The sequence below is a fragment of the Alexandromys fortis genome, unplaced genomic scaffold (genome assembly GCF_014885135.2).
Source record: "Alexandromys fortis isolate MF-2015 unplaced genomic scaffold, M_Fortis_MF-2015_v1.1 scaffold_140, whole genome shotgun sequence".
Taxonomy (NCBI): Eukaryota; Metazoa; Chordata; class Mammalia; order Rodentia; family Cricetidae; genus Alexandromys; species Alexandromys fortis.
The window spans coordinates 1,109,464-1,125,548 of record NW_026068048.1 but is presented as its reverse complement, the minus strand read 5'-3'; the positions used below and the strand labels follow the sequence as shown (position 1 = coordinate 1,125,548).

The following is a 16,085-nucleotide window of genomic DNA, read 5'->3' as shown; positions in this document are numbered from 1 at the left end:
GGAGATTCCTCCAGCTAGATCCCAGGCCCTGCACTTGGTGGACAGCGTCCCCTGCCTCAGCCTGGGCATCATGTGATATACTACTACAGGCCACAGAGGTCTGGCTTCTGTAGATTGACCACACTAGAGCAGAGTAAGCTAGGTTCCATCGCCATTGATGGTGCTGTTGTCCATTGGCTCTTGTGGACTTTCTGGGCTTGGGCTGTGCTCAGTCTGCACTGCTAACTGGACAACAGCTCGAGAGAGTTTTTTGTGTCTCATGAGTACACAGCGCAGGTTCTTCCTAAAGTTACACACCCCTTCTTGGGGGGAGATGCATATTTCAGGGCAGCCCCCACCCAGCCCTAACTTGGCCTAGTGCTTCCTCAGCCTACATCCACAGAAAGCCTGGGCCCAAGGGCAGGAAGGGGCTGCCTCTGGCTTCCCCACAGAGCTGCTCCTCTGTGCCTTGCAGCCGCTGGGCTTTCAGGAAGTGAGGACTCACCAGAGACTAGAGAGCCTGTACCTCAAGTCTCCCAGCTGTGAGGAAGAACTGTCCTCAGAGGCTGGCAGGCCGCAGAACTGACCCAATCCCTTGTCTCTCCAGTGAGGAGCCACCCCTGGACCTGACAGGCAAGGTGTACCAACTGGAGGTGATGCTGAAGCAGCTGCACACAGACCTGCAGAAGGTGAGGCTTACAGTACACCTCCCGCCTGCTCCCCATGCGCTGGGCAGCACCTGTCTCCCTTGCCCCCTCTGCTCTGAAGTACGGTCACAAGGAGATTGAAAAACCTAGCAAGTAGGCTGGGTGGTGGTGGCACACGCCATTAATCCCAGCACTCGGGAGGCAGAGACAGGCAGATCTCTGTGTGAGTTTGAGGCCAGCCTGCTCTACAAGAGTGAGTTCCAGGACATCCAGGGCTGTTATACATAGAAACCCTGTCTTGAAAAACCAAGAAAGAAAAGAAAAATCTAGCAAGCATGGAGAAACATGACATGTAGCTCAATTGGTTGAGTGCTTGTCCATTCCTAGCATTGCCCACACTGGGTGCTTATAATCCCAGCACTCAGGGCATGGAGGCGGGAGAATCAAAAGTTCAGGGTCATCAGCTACACAGGGAATTTTTAGTCTGCCTGAATTACATGAGATCATATCTTTAAATAAAAATACAATGGGAAATGGAGCCAGATGTTGACCATCAACAGGAGAATGGTGGTACAGATTATAGGTCATTCATGCAGCAGAAGTCTGCAGCCAATTAAAGTAAGAATTTTAGCTAAGTCTCATAGCATCTATATAACAAACCAGGCATCCCCCATGCCTGTAACCCCAGCTCTGCATGGGGCAGAGACTGGATGGTCTCAGGTGCAAGTGTTGGCTTTCAGCCAATCCAAGAAAATAATAGCCCTAGGTTCAGAGAGAGAGAGTTAAATAGGTGAAGATTGACAGAGGAAGACACCTGGACCCTCTCCACACACCTGTGCTTGTACACACACCTGCACATACATAAGAAAATAAGTTAAAATGAATAAATAGTAGTTTATCCATTGACTAATGTGCAAGACAAAGCCAATAACTTTAGTAAGAAAGAGTCCAGAATGGCCTTGATCTTCCTGCCTCACGCTCTCCATTGCTGGGATTACAGGTGCGCCTCCACACCATCATCACATTTTTAAAACAGTCCTGCCAGGCGATGGTGGCGCACGCCTTTAATCCCAGCAGTCGGGGGGCAGAGGCAGGCGGATCTCTGAGTTTGAGGCAGCCTGGTCTACAGAGTGAGTTCCAGGACAGCCAGGGCCACACAGAGAAACTCCGTCTCAAAAACAAAACAAACAAAACACGACAAAAGGGTAGTCGTGTGTGGACGGTCCTCTAATAAGCAGCATTCCAGCCGCATCTCCTGCGTCTGTGTACCAGCTGAGGGCATAGGGGATAAAAAGCAGCTAGAGTGGAGAAGGCTTTACTTATAGATTTGGGGTAATTCAAGGCAGGAAACAGCGGCGCCTCAGCAGTAAGTCCTCAATACAGAAATCAGGGATCCTAGTTCAGATCCCCACCCCAGTACTCCTGAAGGCCTTGGCGTATTCCCTGCCTTGGGTGTCAAGCAGTCTTGGCTCTGGTGAGGCTTGGCCTTTTCTTCCACGAAAATGAAGTGGTGCACATGCCTGTGACACCAGCGATAGGGAGGCTGAGACAAGAGGATTGCAGATTTGAAATCAGCCTGAACTACACAGTAAGACCCTATCTAAAAGAAGAAACCACTTCAAAGACTTTCCAAGCCGCCAGTCAGAGGCCAGGACATGAAGTAACTTGCCCAGGGTTGTTCATCTGGAAAAAGAGCTGGGATTTGAACCCTTGTAGCCAGGCCTATCAGGCCCCAGTAGCTGTGGTCTGTTCCTGTTGTGTGCGCTGCTAGGAGCACCCTTGGCCACTGTACTAACCCAGCCCTTTTGCCCCCCAGGAGAGGCAGGACAAGGTGGTGCTGCAATCAGAGGTGGCCAGCCTTCGCCAGAACAATCAGCGGTTGCAGGAGGAATCACAGGCCGCCAGTGAGCAGCTACGCAAATTCGCCGAGCTCTTCAGCAGGGAAAAGAAGGAACTCTGAGGCACCCTGGGCTCAGCCCCGGAGCCTCCCTGGCTGGCAGGCAGTGGCTTCTGGTTGCAGGGGTGACAGGTCATCCAGCCACAGCCCCGCACCCATTGCCCCGCAACCTTCTGTGGGTACTTAGCCCCAGGTGCAGTGAGCTAGCTTGGCTCCTCTCAGCTGCTCCCTGTGGCCCTGCAAGCCTTGTAGCCTGTTCCTAAGACCCAGCTGCCTGGAGCTGTGTTAGTGGGAGGGGCCCAGGAGCCCCTGCATGAGAACTATGGAACAAAATGGGACCTTTCTTCCCCTACTCTCTGATGGTCCAGGGCTCCTCTGTCCCTAGTGCGCTGGCTCCAGACAGCATGGACATCACCCTCTGAGTCCCCCTTCCATACAGGAACCAGGAGCACTTTCATAGAGTTTAAATTATTTTCCGGGGGCCCCAGAATAGACAAGAACCCCTAGCATCCAGATCCACTCCTTTGAGAAACCCTGTTTGTACAGTAAAGACTGTTTATACAATCTTTTTCTATCTGCTCCACTCTTAACAGACACAGGCCCCTCTGCCTTCAGCTACTGATCCGCCAGCCGTGGGCTCCTCCCCTAGCACAACTAGGCCATTGCCTCCCACTCCAGAGGCAGCAGGGACCCTGGGGACAGGGCTGAAGCACAGTCTTCACCTGTCTGGTCCTCTTTTCTTTTTCAAGTCTCCCTGGCCACACTCCAGCCGCCAGCGGCCACCAGACATGCTCACTGTGCTCCCCGGGGAGCACTCAGTGCAACCCCCAGAGATGCTGATTCTCCAAAGGCAATAAGGGGCAGCTTGGTCTGGGTCTATGCTGCTCACCCAGGAAACACAAATTCCCTTTTTTTCCTTCTTTAAAAACAAACAGAAAAGAATATATATATATATTTATTTTTTCATGTAGAGTTGTGCCAGAACAAGTTTGAATGGCCACAATCTGTGGGTTCTCCCACCCCAGGGTCAAGGCATGTCCGCATGGGCCGGGGATCAGTGTGAGGACCCGGAGGAATGTGGGGGCAGCAGGTGGGGAGCAGTTGGCAGCATGGATTGGACCCAGAGCCACGGATAGATGGCCCAGCCCTCAGCCCAGGACCCTTCACCTTCTCTTCGGGCCCATGACCTCTCTGGAAGGGCTCTGAGGCCACACACAACAGGCACTCCACTCCAGGTGTGCTAGACTGGAGGGCAGAAGGGTACCCACGGCTCCCTGTGACCCGCCTCTGGCCCTGGGGAACCCCCGGTTGTGAGGGAGCAGCCTGCCATGTCCTCCACCCACCGTGGAATGATGGTGGCAGACCAGGCTACCCAGCGTCCTCGCATCCTCAGCCCTGGCCAGCTACTGTGATGTCCTCCTTCCCTGATCCCCTTCCTGAAGGGCTCTCCAGCCCCTGCCCCTCCCCCTTCCCTCAGACACCAGACCTGGAGCCTGCCCTCCCCTCCCCCCTCACTTCCTCCCCTCCCTCCCTTCGTTTCTTTCTTTACTATGTCTCCTCATGTCTTCAGATCATTCCAATCATTTTGGGGACCTAATCATGTACATTGACAATTGTAAATTATAATTTTTGTTTTGTTTTATTATTTTTGTAAGAATTTCTGCAAAAAAAAAATAACTATTTAATTTGAGGTTGATGTTCTGTCTGATGGCTAGAGATAGCAGCAGGCTTTTTTTCCATGTTGATTTGTTCCATTTGGATTTTTTATCATTCTTTATTGTCTCCCCACCCCCACTCCCCTTTCCCATTCCCATCCCTGTCTTGAGATTTCTGGCATGTTTCAGGAGGTTTCAAAGGAAATAAACGTTTCATAGAAATGGCTGGTGTGCTCACAGGCAGCTGCCCGGAAATCAGCACGGCTCCCTCCTAAATGCACAGCACAGCTTACTGCTCATCCTCAGCACCCAGACACCAGAAATCCGACCCTCGGATTGTACAATTGTGCTCAAGTTAAAAAAAAAAAAAAAAAGCTAGGTCTGCAGGGTGGACATGGTAACACAAGCCTTTAAGCTCGTCATGCAGGAGACAAGGCAAGTGGATCTCTGAGTTCTAAGCCAGCCTGTTCAGAATGGCAAGCTCCAGGCTAGCTAGGGCTACACAGTGAAACCCTGTCTCAGAATGGGGAGGAGGGTGGTCTGCTTTTGCCCGGTGTAATGGCTCCCTCTGAGACTGGGGCTGGAGGATCTCTGAGAGTTTAAGGCCAGCCTGGACTCCACAGCAAGAGCCCACCTCTCTAGAAGAAAAAGCCAGCTGTGATGGTCACTTTTGTAATCTCAGCTCTTAAAGTGAGGGCACCAGGAATTCTTGGTCACCCTCGGGTACATAGCAAGTTTAAGGCCAGCCTGTGCTGTCCCCAGATAAAGTGGTAATAGTCCTTTTAAAAATGCTGGGTTAGAAGTGGCTCAGTGGTTAAGAACACTGTCTACCCTTCCAGAGTACCCCGGACCCAAGGGACGCTATTTCCTTCTGCTGTTTTAAGGGGGCGGGGAAAGGCTGAACAAAGGTAGCCCACACCTCTAATTCCAGCCCTTGGCAGGCAGAGACCAGCCTAGTTTACTTAGGAAGTTCCAGGGCAGCCCGGACCGGACCATGTAGATCTTGTCTCAAAGCAAACAAAACCACAAGATTTCAGGTAAAATAAGGACCATCTTAGTCCACGGGACTCAGACTCAAAAGTCAAGGCTCTACCCCTAAGACCCCACCCCTTCCATCTCCATCTCATTTGTATACTCTGCCCCGCCCATGGTCGTCAATGCCTCTCCACTAGGGGCCATAGGAAGAACACGATCTATCTCCCTCTATTCCCGCAAGTAAGTGTCCCCACAAGGACGTGTCTCTCGTTCACACCCTCCTGAAGCCTCAGCCAGGATCGGGTTCCCTGTGGCCCTCTTGGCTGTAGGGGAGAGGGGGCAGCTTAAAACTCGATCTGTGGACATCTGCGAGTGAGCGGGCCACAGGCAAACTGACTTCAGACCCAGGAATTCCACGGGAAGATCCCAAGGACCCGCCTGCCGTGGGAACGTTGCCTCTCTGGAGAGAACCGCACTCCCCCACACACAACTAGCTGTCCTTGGCCTGTGTGTCTAAGCTCAACTCTGACCCTCCTTGACCCCAAACCCTCACCCCTGCCCCCCAAAAAACATATTCTGAAATGTGTTTGCATATATCCAGTGGAGAATCAAGCCCTTCCAGCTACTCAGGCATCCTCTCTCCACCCTCCTCAGGGCCCCATCCTTCAGCTCTGCCCTCCCCCCACCAACCCGGGCCAAGGGGGGAGGGAACCTGGGAACAAACTGTTCTCACATCCTCTCCTGGCCCGGGAGACACACCACCATCTCCCAACACCCCACCACTCACACGCGCACCCGCACACGCGCGCCAAGCCCTGATGGCGCCTCCACTGCCTATAGTCCCTTCCCTTCTTGCCCCAGTTTTCCCTGCCTCCCCCCTCCCCCACCCCTACTGAGCCTGCCACTCTATCTCCGGCCTCTTCAGGCTGGCACTCTACAGATTTCTGTTGTCCACCCCCCCCCTTTTTTTTTTTTGTTACGAGAAGGCTCACAATGTAGCTCAGGGTGACTCACCATCCTCCTGCCTCAGCCTCCAGTCCTGGGACTCTGAACCACTTGGTGTGCTACCATTGCCTTCCCAGCAAAAAACCACCTTCTACCTCTTCCCTGTCCATTGTCTAGGGGCCTCGCCTGTCCCTCGCCAGTGTCTCCTTATTCCATTTGCTTCCTCCTGACTTTGTAAATGTTCTGCTTCTCTCTCCAAAATGCTGTCCACTTCCCCCTCCCCTGGTCTTTTTAATTATTATTTATTTAAATTCTTGGACTAGTCCTCCATCCTTGTCCCTCTTCCCTCAGAATTCTTGGGGGCTGTCTTCATCTGTGTTATCTCTCCGGCTTTGTCCTTTATTCATTCAGTAAATTTGTGACCTCAGAATCCTCCTTTTTCCTGATCAGTGCCCTGGTTATCCAGGCTCAACTCCCCCCCCCACACACACACACACACAACTGTCTCCTTGAATCCCTGCATTTTGAGATGTCCTCCTGCCCTTCTCGACTTTTAGCCACACCCAGGGCAGGGAATCCCAGGTGACAGCCAGCCATGCTGGGGTGCCATCTCCCCACCATAGTCTGGGAGGGGGATGCCTTCGGGTCTCTCCGACCCTCCCTTCCCCCCAGCCCTCATTCCCACCTCCCTCTTTGAGCTGCCTCCCGCTGCAGCTGCAGCAGCCCGTTGCTAGGGCAACCACAGCTGGCTGGGTGGGAGCCCCTCCACCCCATCCCCCTCTTCTCTGCAGCAAGACAGGGAGGAGCTGGGACAAAGCCAGAGGGAGGCAGGGTGTAGGGGCAAGAAGGTGGGGGCTGGCCACAGTGGTTTCTACCCCAGTGAGGCCCCGTCTTGGTGACACCCCAAAGGTTAGAGAAGGAGGCAGTCATGGATAGAGGGGTCAGGCCAAGTTTAATACACAGAACAAGTTAATTCACAGCAGAGGCAGGCAATAAAGGAGACTTGGTGGCAAGGGGGGCACTCCTGGATTGGGGGTAGACTCCCCCAGACCCTCTACCTCCCCCACTTGCAGTCTCAATTTCCCTTTTTAAAACCCGAACAACAAACACACACAACCACAAGAAACAACCACACCCCCTCGCCACCCCCAAAATGGCTAGCGAGGGGGGGGGGGGGCAGGAGGCAGCCCAGCCTGGCCGGGTAGGGAAGGGGCTGAGAAGAGAGGAAAAAAAATGAGTCCATTGCAATCTGTGCTTCTCACTGCAGCGGGCTGGCTGCCTGCCTGCCTCGCCCCACTGGCCTGCCCCAGGCCTGGCAGGCACCAGGTGGGCGCAGGGTGGGGCTGTCAAGGAGGTCAGGAAGAGTTCAGAACCATGGTTCACATCATGCAGTATCCACGATGGGTACTGGGGAGGGCAGTGGGTGGGCACCATGCCCACCTGGCCTGGGTGTGAGGAAGGAATGGTACCCACCTCAGATCACAACTCCAGAAACGGGGTGGGGAGGTGCCATTCGGGAAACTGGTAACATCAGTACCCAGCAGACACTCAGCTGTGCCCTCCACCCAGACAGGCTTTATAGGACTCTTTGTATATATTAATTTCTTTTTTTTTCTTTTTTCTGTTTTTTTTTTTTTAACTTTTTGTCTTTTTCTTTAGAAAAAGGCTCTTTACGTGCCCCCCAGCTGGCATCCACTACCCCCCTATGCCCGCCCAGAGGCGGGGTATGGCTTTGAGGGGAGCAGAAGCCCCTGGTGCACATTTGCCAAGGGATGGAGGGGGGCAGGAGGAGCCCTACGGGACCCACCCACCCACAAGGTAACATTCCACTTGCAGAGGGAGAACACCTTGGCTCCCTCTGGGATTCACCCTCTCCCTCCCACTGGGGACACCGGGTGAGAAGAGCCAGGAGCTCCTCGAGGCAGGAAAGTTAGCACCACCCAAAGGTCCTGGAGAAGCAGAGCCAGGCCTAAGTGAGGGTGATGTAGGCAGAAGCCTTCTCTTTCAAATGCCGAAGACAGAGGTGGCAACTCCAGCTCCCTGCGGGGGAAGCCACAAGACAAAATTAGACTTAAACCAAAGGGCGCCCCCCACCTGTCCCCACCCAGAGCACATGGTCTCTGCCACCCACCCATGTCTCGCCCACCTCTGCCCTCACCTTCCGGGGGCTCCGCCATGGGAGGGCTTAGGCAGTACATGTGGTAGCCCCGATCGCAGTCATCACAGAACAGCAACTGGTCCTGGGGGGTGAGACCCGCCCAGCTGGCACCCTGGGGGCATGGGCACCAGAAACCGGGGTGGGGGGCTGGGGCAGGGGCTAGGTCCCAGGGGCCCTTCTGAGAGAGCTGGCTCTGCAGTCTGTACTGTGGAGCCCACTGGCCTTGCTTGTCGACTCACAGAGTGTCGTCTGGGTTTTCTAAGGAATACTGAATGATGTTCAGCCGGCCCAGTGCCAGCTCAGGACCAGTAATAGGTTCAAATCCTGGCTCTACCATTTTCTCAGCTTGGTTGACCTCAGGCATGATTCTCCCTCCCTGAGCTCAGCGTCTCTACGTGTAGTGGGAACCAGAGCACCAGCCTCAAGGGAGGTCGGGAGGTGTCAGAGGGGACGAATATAAAAGAGGACACTGGCGACAACAGCAATGCACGCTCCTGCAGGTCACCCAGGGTTTATGAACAAGGAAGGCTTTGGGCTTCGTGGGCAAAAGCAGCAGAGCCAGGCTGGAAGGGCAGCGGAGATGAGCCCGGGAGCCGGGGCAGGTACTCACGTCATTCTCCGAGGTACCACACAGGCTGCAGGACTTGCATTCAATGCACTGCCAGCGGTAGGTCCGCACAGCTGCGGTCATGTTCACCGTGAACTGTAAACACGAGGGATGCCCTGGGGAGGGGACCGGAGGGCAGGGATGCAGTTAGCATGTCATTGTAGCTACTGGTGGCTACTGACCCTTGAGGAGGTGATGGCTCTATCCCCACCCCGGACTCAGAGGTCAAGATGAGCTTTGTGGCGGGACCCTACCCCCAAGATAGGCATCCGGAAGCTGGACTGCCGGCAAGCAGCTGTGTGTTGGCCACCACAGTCTCCTACTCAAGCCACCATGACAACCACACTCTCTCCCCGGAATACCATGGCAACCGCATTCCATTACCCACAGTGCTGTGGCAACCACGTTCTACCACCCACAACACTGTGGCAACCACAGTCTGTTAAGCACCGCACTAGGCGGCCACATTCCAATACCCACAGCAGAGCGGCCAGCCCTCATGCTAACCCCAGCAACGTGGCAGCCGCCTTCTCCCAGCCAGGATGCTATAGCAACCGCTTCCACAACAGGGTCCCCACACCTTGCTTCCGTGAAACCAAAGGCCATACTGCACAAACTGCCACCGACAGTCCCGGCAGTGTTAGTTAGCCTGTTTGGTCATTCTCCCACACCAGCACAGAGACACCTGTAGCCTTGGGGCACAGCACTTCCCACAATGCCCAGCGCCCACAGCCACTGTCCACAGAGCCCGACGACAGTTACAGCTCTCTCCCACAGAGCCAGACACCAACAGCCCACACAGCCTGACAGCCACAGCTACTGCCTACAGTGCCCGAAGACCAGTTGCCCCAGCACTGGGTACCCGCAGCCACGACCCAGCCCACCATGCCATAACAACCACACTCCGTTGTATTAAGTTGCCAAGACAACCCCTACTGTAACAACCACAACTCATTCCCCACGCTGCTGAGCGACCAGCCTTACTACCCAAGAGGCCCCCATGAAAACCCACACTATATTAACCACAGTTCTATCTTGTTTTCTACAGCACCCAGGTGGTGGGATCCATTACTCCTATACCTAGGTCCCCTACCCACAATGCCTACGTAGCTTTTCTCTATTCCCCATGCCAGGAAGGCACAAAACCACGGTACCTCATACTGTTCCTACATGGAGCCCGCTCAGTTTCCCACAGTCCTCAGCAGCAGGGGCAGCGCCTAGGCTCCACTAAACCACTGTCTCCCCCAACTTCCCCAGACAGGCTGGGTACAGTCTTCACTCCCTTGCTTCCCATCCCCCATATGGATCCTGGGGTGTCCCCTCCCCCCTGAGAGTGTCACCTGATCGCCCACAATCTGCACAGGAGATGAGGTCCTCGGGACAGCCTGTCTTCTTGGAGCCCCCCAGGCAAAAGTCACAGTAGCCATTGGGGATGACAGTGCCGTCTGGTGCTTTCTTGGCTGAAAGACAGCAGGCAGCAGTGGGCACAGGACAGGTGGGGCACCCCCAAAGACTGCTGCAAAAGTCGGGGTGGAGGGAGGTGTCCCTACCTGTGTGTTTCCTCTGTGCCTCGGGGACCCAGGCCAATTCTTTGTAAAATTCTGGGGGTGGAGGACAGAAAGGGGCTCTTACCATAGGCAATGTCCTATCTGTCCCCAGCCACAGCCCCAGGGGTGGACCCTCGGCCCAGGCACTGGGAAAAAACAAAAAAAAAAAAAAAAAAAAAAAAAAAAAAAAAAAAAAAGCTGGGAGAGGGGCAAATAATTCTCACCAAAACTCAATCAGGTCTTGGGATTACTAAATGTTCTCTTTATTTTGTATCTTTGGGTAAAGGTGTGGGAATAGTTATAGCCTCAGCCAGGACTGCCACCCCGTCACACGTGTGCACCCCAAAGTCAGCTTGCCTAGGTCAATAATTAGCAGGCAGTTCTGCCAGACCTGGTATGAAAACCTATTCAAGAAGACACTTTGAAAGGACAGGAGGTTCTGGGCCTGGCCTGAGGCTGCTGAGGAGCTCCCTCTGATGGGCAGGTGAGAGGCAGCTCCCTTCCCCCACAGCTCAGCTGTCATGGCATGGAATGGATGTGGGTGGGTGTCGAGGACCCTGGGGGCCACTGACCTTGCCCCTGGACACTAGCATAGCTGAGAAGGGAACAAGGGAGGCCCAGAGAGGGAGGGGAGTCATCGATCACCCCCACCTCCAAGCTCTAATTGAAACAATAAATCAGACCCAGAAATATTATGCCCGGGCAGGGAGTGAGGGAGAAAGAGAGAGAGAGAGAGAGAGAGAGAGAGAGAGAGAGAGAGAGAGAGAGAGAGAGAGAGAGAGAGAGAGAGATGGTTGGTTGTCATGGCAACCCCAGAGCCAGCATCCCTATGGTCGGTGGGGGAGGGAACCGTTAAGCTGGAGATTTTCCAGAAATGTTTAATGTGCCCCCACCTCCCCTTCCCCAGCTACTCCCAGGCTCCACTGCCCCACCCCACCCCTGGGCATCTCACCCACCAGCCCTGACCCTCTGACTCACGTTTATGGTTGTTTTTCCGATGGAAAGGCAGGGCGTGGCGCTCGGTGTGCTCCTCCCCCTCCTCCTCAGCCAGGTGGGTGTGGGTGTAGTGGTAGCTGAGCCCTGGACGGTTTTTATACCTCTTCCCACAGACTGGAAGGTGAAGGGGTGGGTAGTAGTCAGACTCCAGGGCCACCTCCTCCAGCCTGGCCTCCAGGATGACAGACACCATTCCCACTCTTTCCCCAGGACCAGAACAAGGGCCATAATATGTGAGGCCACCTGGTCCTACACTCCCTCTCCTCCCCTTCTGCAGAACTCACTATCACAGACGTACGGCTTGTCTCGGTCCTCCAGGGAAGCGGTGTCCTGGCGTTTCCTAAGACCTCCAATGCCATATGCCTGGGGGGAGGATGGTTAGGAGTAAGGAGCCCAGAAAACCAGGGAAAGGTTCATCATTTTTGGGGTTTCTGAGTTTGGTTGTTTGGCTGTTATTGCTGTTGTCTGAGACAGGGTCTCACTATGAATTTCTGGCTGGCCTGGAACTCACTACATAGAAGGGGCTGGCCATGCGCTGACCCTCCTGTCTCTGGATTACAGGCATGCGCTACCGTATTTTTACTGGGCTTCTTCATTTAGACTTGAAAGTCAAATTGAAAAAAAATTAATTTTTCTTTTCAGTCCTGGGGCCGTGGCTCAGTGACAGAGCAGGTGCCATGTGAGTCTGACACTCTGGCTTCCATCTCAGCACCACGCAACAGTAATTAAATCTCCACGTGAAACTGGTCTAACTTCCTAGCTCTAAGCCTTTGAGCTTCTCTCAGTACAACCACGGAGATAATTCTTTTTGTTGCTGTTTGGAGACAGGGCTCCTGGTTGTCCTGGATCTCCCTATATAGATCAGGCTGGCCTTGAACTCACAGAGATCCTCTTGCCTCAGCCTCTCAAATGCTAAGATTAAAGGTGTGTTCTAACACTTTTTTATTATTTTTACTGAAATTTTGGTTGTGTTATGTTTGAGACAGGGTTTCTCTGTGTAGCCCTGGTTGGCCTGGAACTCACTGTGTAGACCAGGCTGGCCTTGAACTTAGAGATCCACCTGCCTCTGCCTAGTGCTAGGATTAAGGCCACCAAGCAGAAGATTTTTGTTTTGTGTGTGTGCGCGCATGTGTGTGCGCGTGCGTGTGTGTGTGTGTGTGTGTGTGTGTGTGTGTGTGTGCGTGCGTGTGTCTGTGTGCACATGTGTGCATGTAGGTGTTGTTTGGGTGGTTGGTTTGGTTTAGGATTTTTTTATTGTTTTTTTGCACGGGGTCTTTTTATGTAGTTCAGAAAAGTCTAGAATTCACTTATCTCAAACTTAAGGCAATCCTCATGCCTCAGCCACCACACCCAGCTCTGCAGACCGTCCTGATCCGCAGCACAAGCTACATTTTTCTTTTCTTTTCAAATGTTTCTAATGCACTGAGTCGGATTTCCTCATCCATCAACAAGGGCATAAAATCCGCTACTCCTACGTACAGCTCTGGGGAGGAGGTGGTGGGGAGAAGCTTCCGGAAGATACCTTTCCTTTGGCCCTGTTCTTCCTCCTGGGAATGTCTTCCTCCAAGTCTTCTACCTCGAGTTCATGCGGAAACTCCAGCAACTGCTGTTTCTGGGCCCAGTAGAAGGGAGATTGGGGGGTCAAGAAGGTGGGGGCACGGATGTGCTGCAGGTGGGGCAGGAGAGCAAGTCGGGGAAGCCTTCGGGGAGGATGGAGACTCAGGGGACCCAGAGCGGACCTGCAGCCAGGGTGGGGGCTCCTACCTGACAGTCCATAATGGTCTCCTCTTCCTTCAGCTCGACCTTCTTCTCTCCTGTCTCAGCACACAGCAGAGCCTCAAGGACTGGCCCTTCCGGAAGGCCACCCTCCTTCTTCAAGGGTACCTCACAATCTGGGGACAGTCCACAGGAAAAGTGGTATCCATTGAGGAGGCTGTGACCAGAGTGCCCAGGTTATGGGGGGGAGGGGCACGACGGGGGAGGGGGGGGACAGGGTCTTTAGGGCAGGGACAGGCTCTTCCACACCCAGTCAACAAGGACATAAAGATTCAACCTCAGACCCTAGGGAGACATGGCCACACCTTAGTTCTACCGACTAAAAAAGATAAAGCCAGGACACCGAATACACCCAGAAACCCTCAGGGACAATCCAGACCCTCATAACCACCTTTGAAAGCCCACCAGCCCCTCAGCTACACCCAGAAAGTCAGACTTGCGACTAGGATACACACAGACATGAAAGCGGGACATGTGGCTAGGTGGGCAAACACATCAGACCTTTGAGTACAGCTAGACACACAGAAGACACAATTAAACCCTGGGATACAGGGGAACTCAGAAGGAGATGAAGGAGAGCGGTGGTGGTGCACGCCTTTAATCCCAGCACTCAGGAGGCAGAGGCAGGCGGATCTCTGTGAGTTCGAGGCCAGCCTGGTCTACAAGAGCTAATTCTAGGACAGGCTCCAAAGTCACAGAGAAACCCTGTCTTGAAAAAGCTAAAAAAAAAAAAAAAAGGGGGGGGGGCTGGAGAGATGGCTCAGTGGTTAAGAGCATTGCCTGCTCTTCCAAAGGTCCTGAGAGATGGCTCAGTGGTTAAGAGCATTGCCTGCTCTTCCAAAGGTCCTGAGTTCAATTCCCGGCAACCACATGGTGGCTCACAACCATCTGTAATGAGGTCTGGTGCCCTCTTCTGGCCTGCAGGCATACATGTAGAAAGAATATTGTATACATAATAAATAAATAAATATTTTTAAAAAAAAGGAGATGAAGGAGTCACAGAGCAATCTGAACTCACATTAATTAGGAAGACACAAGCAGGTCCTATGATACACCTGGACACTCAAAGACACCCCCAGGGAGAAGCACTCAAGTGTGCTCACACACGTAAATAGAGAAACACGGGCAGTCCTCTTGACAGGACGACACACACAGAAAGACATGGCCAGTCAGCACTCCTGTACTCCAGTTACAAGCAGACCTTCACACACTGCGGGGGAGGTCGGAGGTTCGGGACCAGTGTCTGGCTTTCCTGAACACACTGGAAAGGCACTAACCCAGTCAGTCTATGAACTAGCACACACCTCAAGAAACACTTAACACAGAAACAAGCTGAAAGTCTCCCATAGCAACTCCACAGCATCAGGACCGCAGCGGGATGCCCCATGGAACCATATATACCCCGAGAAGAGTTAAATATGCACAGACCCACCACACGCACACATCAAACACATACCTTCTGACACATACCCTCACTTGGAAACACCTAGACAGAAACAAGCATTCTAAGACATTGAGCAACAGAGTTACAGTTAGACACTCAACTCAGTGATTCTCAACTTTCCTAATGTTGTCACCTTTTAATGCAGGTCCTCATGTTGTAGTGACCCCGACCATAAAATTATTTCATAACTACTTAATTACTGTAATTTTGCTGCTGTTATGAATCGTGATGTAAATATCTAATATACATGATACCTGATACGAGACCCTTTCAGGGTCCCCACTCACAAGTTGAGAAACACTGCTAACTCATCCAAACACACAGGGAGATAGCCAGATGCCCTCCAGCACCCACAGAAAGAAACACAGCCAGACATGGGTGTACCCCAGCTCACTGGGGAGCAGCTAGAGCCAGACTTGATACATCTAGACACAGATAACGCGGCGTCCTCCATACACCTGCTGGGCCATGACCCACATAGCAGGTATGGCTGGAAGCTCAGGAACTCAAAGGAAGTAACTCAAAACATCTGGGAGAGGGGCAGATAGCCTGCTGTGGAGACACTTAGGGAAAAGAGGGGCTATGTTCGTACTGGCACCAGTAGGGCTGAGGACCTTGATGGGGGCCACACAGGCCCAGGGGACACAGCTGCACCCACCGATCTTGTACTCGCAGGGCCGCAGCCTGGGGTCCTCCAGGATGTTGAGCCTCCGTTTCTTCCTCCAACATCGGGCAGGATAAGTGTAGATCTGTCCCGGGGCCAAACCTGGAGGAGAGAGTCTGTGAGCTTGATGTCCCGGGACGCAGGCCCCGCCCCGCCCCAGCCTCGCGGCGGGTACCAGGCCCGCGGTGAGTCTTCTCCATCCAGATGTAGCAGTTGTTCTGGGCCACACCGGTCTGCGAGTCGAGGAAGGGCAGACGCAGGCTGCGCTCGGCGCACAGGCGCGCGTTGTAGCTGCGGCAATGCTCGATGGCCTCGCGGTAGAAGTCCTCGCCTAGGCTGCGGGGGCGGGCGAGCAGCGAGCGGGCGACTGTCAGCAAGGGCTGGCACCGGGAGGCCCAGCACCCTTCCCCGGCTGCCCGTTCCCACTGGTCCGCAAATAGTAGGCCAGCCAGGACCACCTTCACCTCCCCCCTCCTCCTACCCCTCCGGACCCGGGGGCGGGGCAGGGTGCTGCCGGGGAGGCAGCTACCTGGAACTTGACTATGTCTCAGGTTAGAAGTCTTCACAGACAACACAGAAACAGATCGAAACACACCGGGACCCATCCACACATGAACGTAGTCAAACACCCAAAACAAACAAATCGCACATGGCCACACGGGATTCACACACAAAGAGAAACATATCCCAATATTCACAAAGGAAAAGCAAACAAATTCTCTCCCTCCCTCTGTCTCTCTGTCTCTCTCTCTCTCTCTCTCTCTCTCTCTCTCTCTCTCTCTCTCTCTCTCTCTC

General features: G+C 53.7%; 2 protein-coding genes across 14 annotated transcripts in view; one reads left to right on the top strand and one right to left on the bottom strand.

Annotated features, from left to right (window-relative positions):
• The window catches only part of Sipa1l3 (signal induced proliferation associated 1 like 3), a 205,314-nt gene extending 200,920 nt beyond the window's left edge, over window positions 1–4,394 (top strand). For all 4 annotated transcript variants that reach the window (XM_050119114.1, XM_050119111.1, XM_050119112.1 and 1 more), the window contains exons 21-22: window positions 587–668; window positions 2,443–4,394. In XM_050119114.1, coding sequence (XP_049975071.1) covers window positions 587–668; window positions 2,443–2,586 — 226 coding nt within the window. In that variant the 3' untranslated portion in view covers window positions 2,587–4,394. The remainder of the gene's footprint in view (window positions 1–586; window positions 669–2,442) is intronic.
• A 2,647-nt stretch (window positions 4,395–7,041) lies between these two features.
• The window catches only part of Dpf1 (double PHD fingers 1), a 10,191-nt gene continuing 1,147 nt past the window's right edge, over window positions 7,042–16,085 (bottom strand). Inside the window, exons 2-12 of one of the 10 annotated variants that reach the window (XM_050119126.1) lie at window positions 15,466–15,626; window positions 15,285–15,392; window positions 13,171–13,298; window positions 12,929–13,018; window positions 11,691–11,769; window positions 11,389–11,520; window positions 10,414–10,464; window positions 10,204–10,323; window positions 8,867–8,979; window positions 8,257–8,368; window positions 7,042–8,138 (exon numbers count right to left, since the gene is read on the bottom strand). In XM_050119126.1, coding sequence (XP_049975083.1) covers window positions 8,068–8,138; window positions 8,257–8,368; window positions 8,867–8,979; window positions 10,204–10,323; window positions 10,414–10,464; window positions 11,389–11,520; window positions 11,691–11,769; window positions 12,929–13,018; window positions 13,171–13,298; window positions 15,285–15,392; window positions 15,466–15,626 — 1,165 coding nt within the window. In that variant the 3' untranslated portion in view covers window positions 7,042–8,067. Of the gene's footprint in view, window positions 8,139–8,256; window positions 8,980–10,203; window positions 10,324–10,413; window positions 10,465–11,388; window positions 11,521–11,690; window positions 11,770–12,928; window positions 13,019–13,170; window positions 13,299–15,284; window positions 15,393–15,465; window positions 16,080–16,085 lie in introns of those variants that run through there. The other 9 variants (XM_050119127.1, XM_050119122.1, XM_050119123.1 and 6 more) reach the window with 9 other exon arrangements.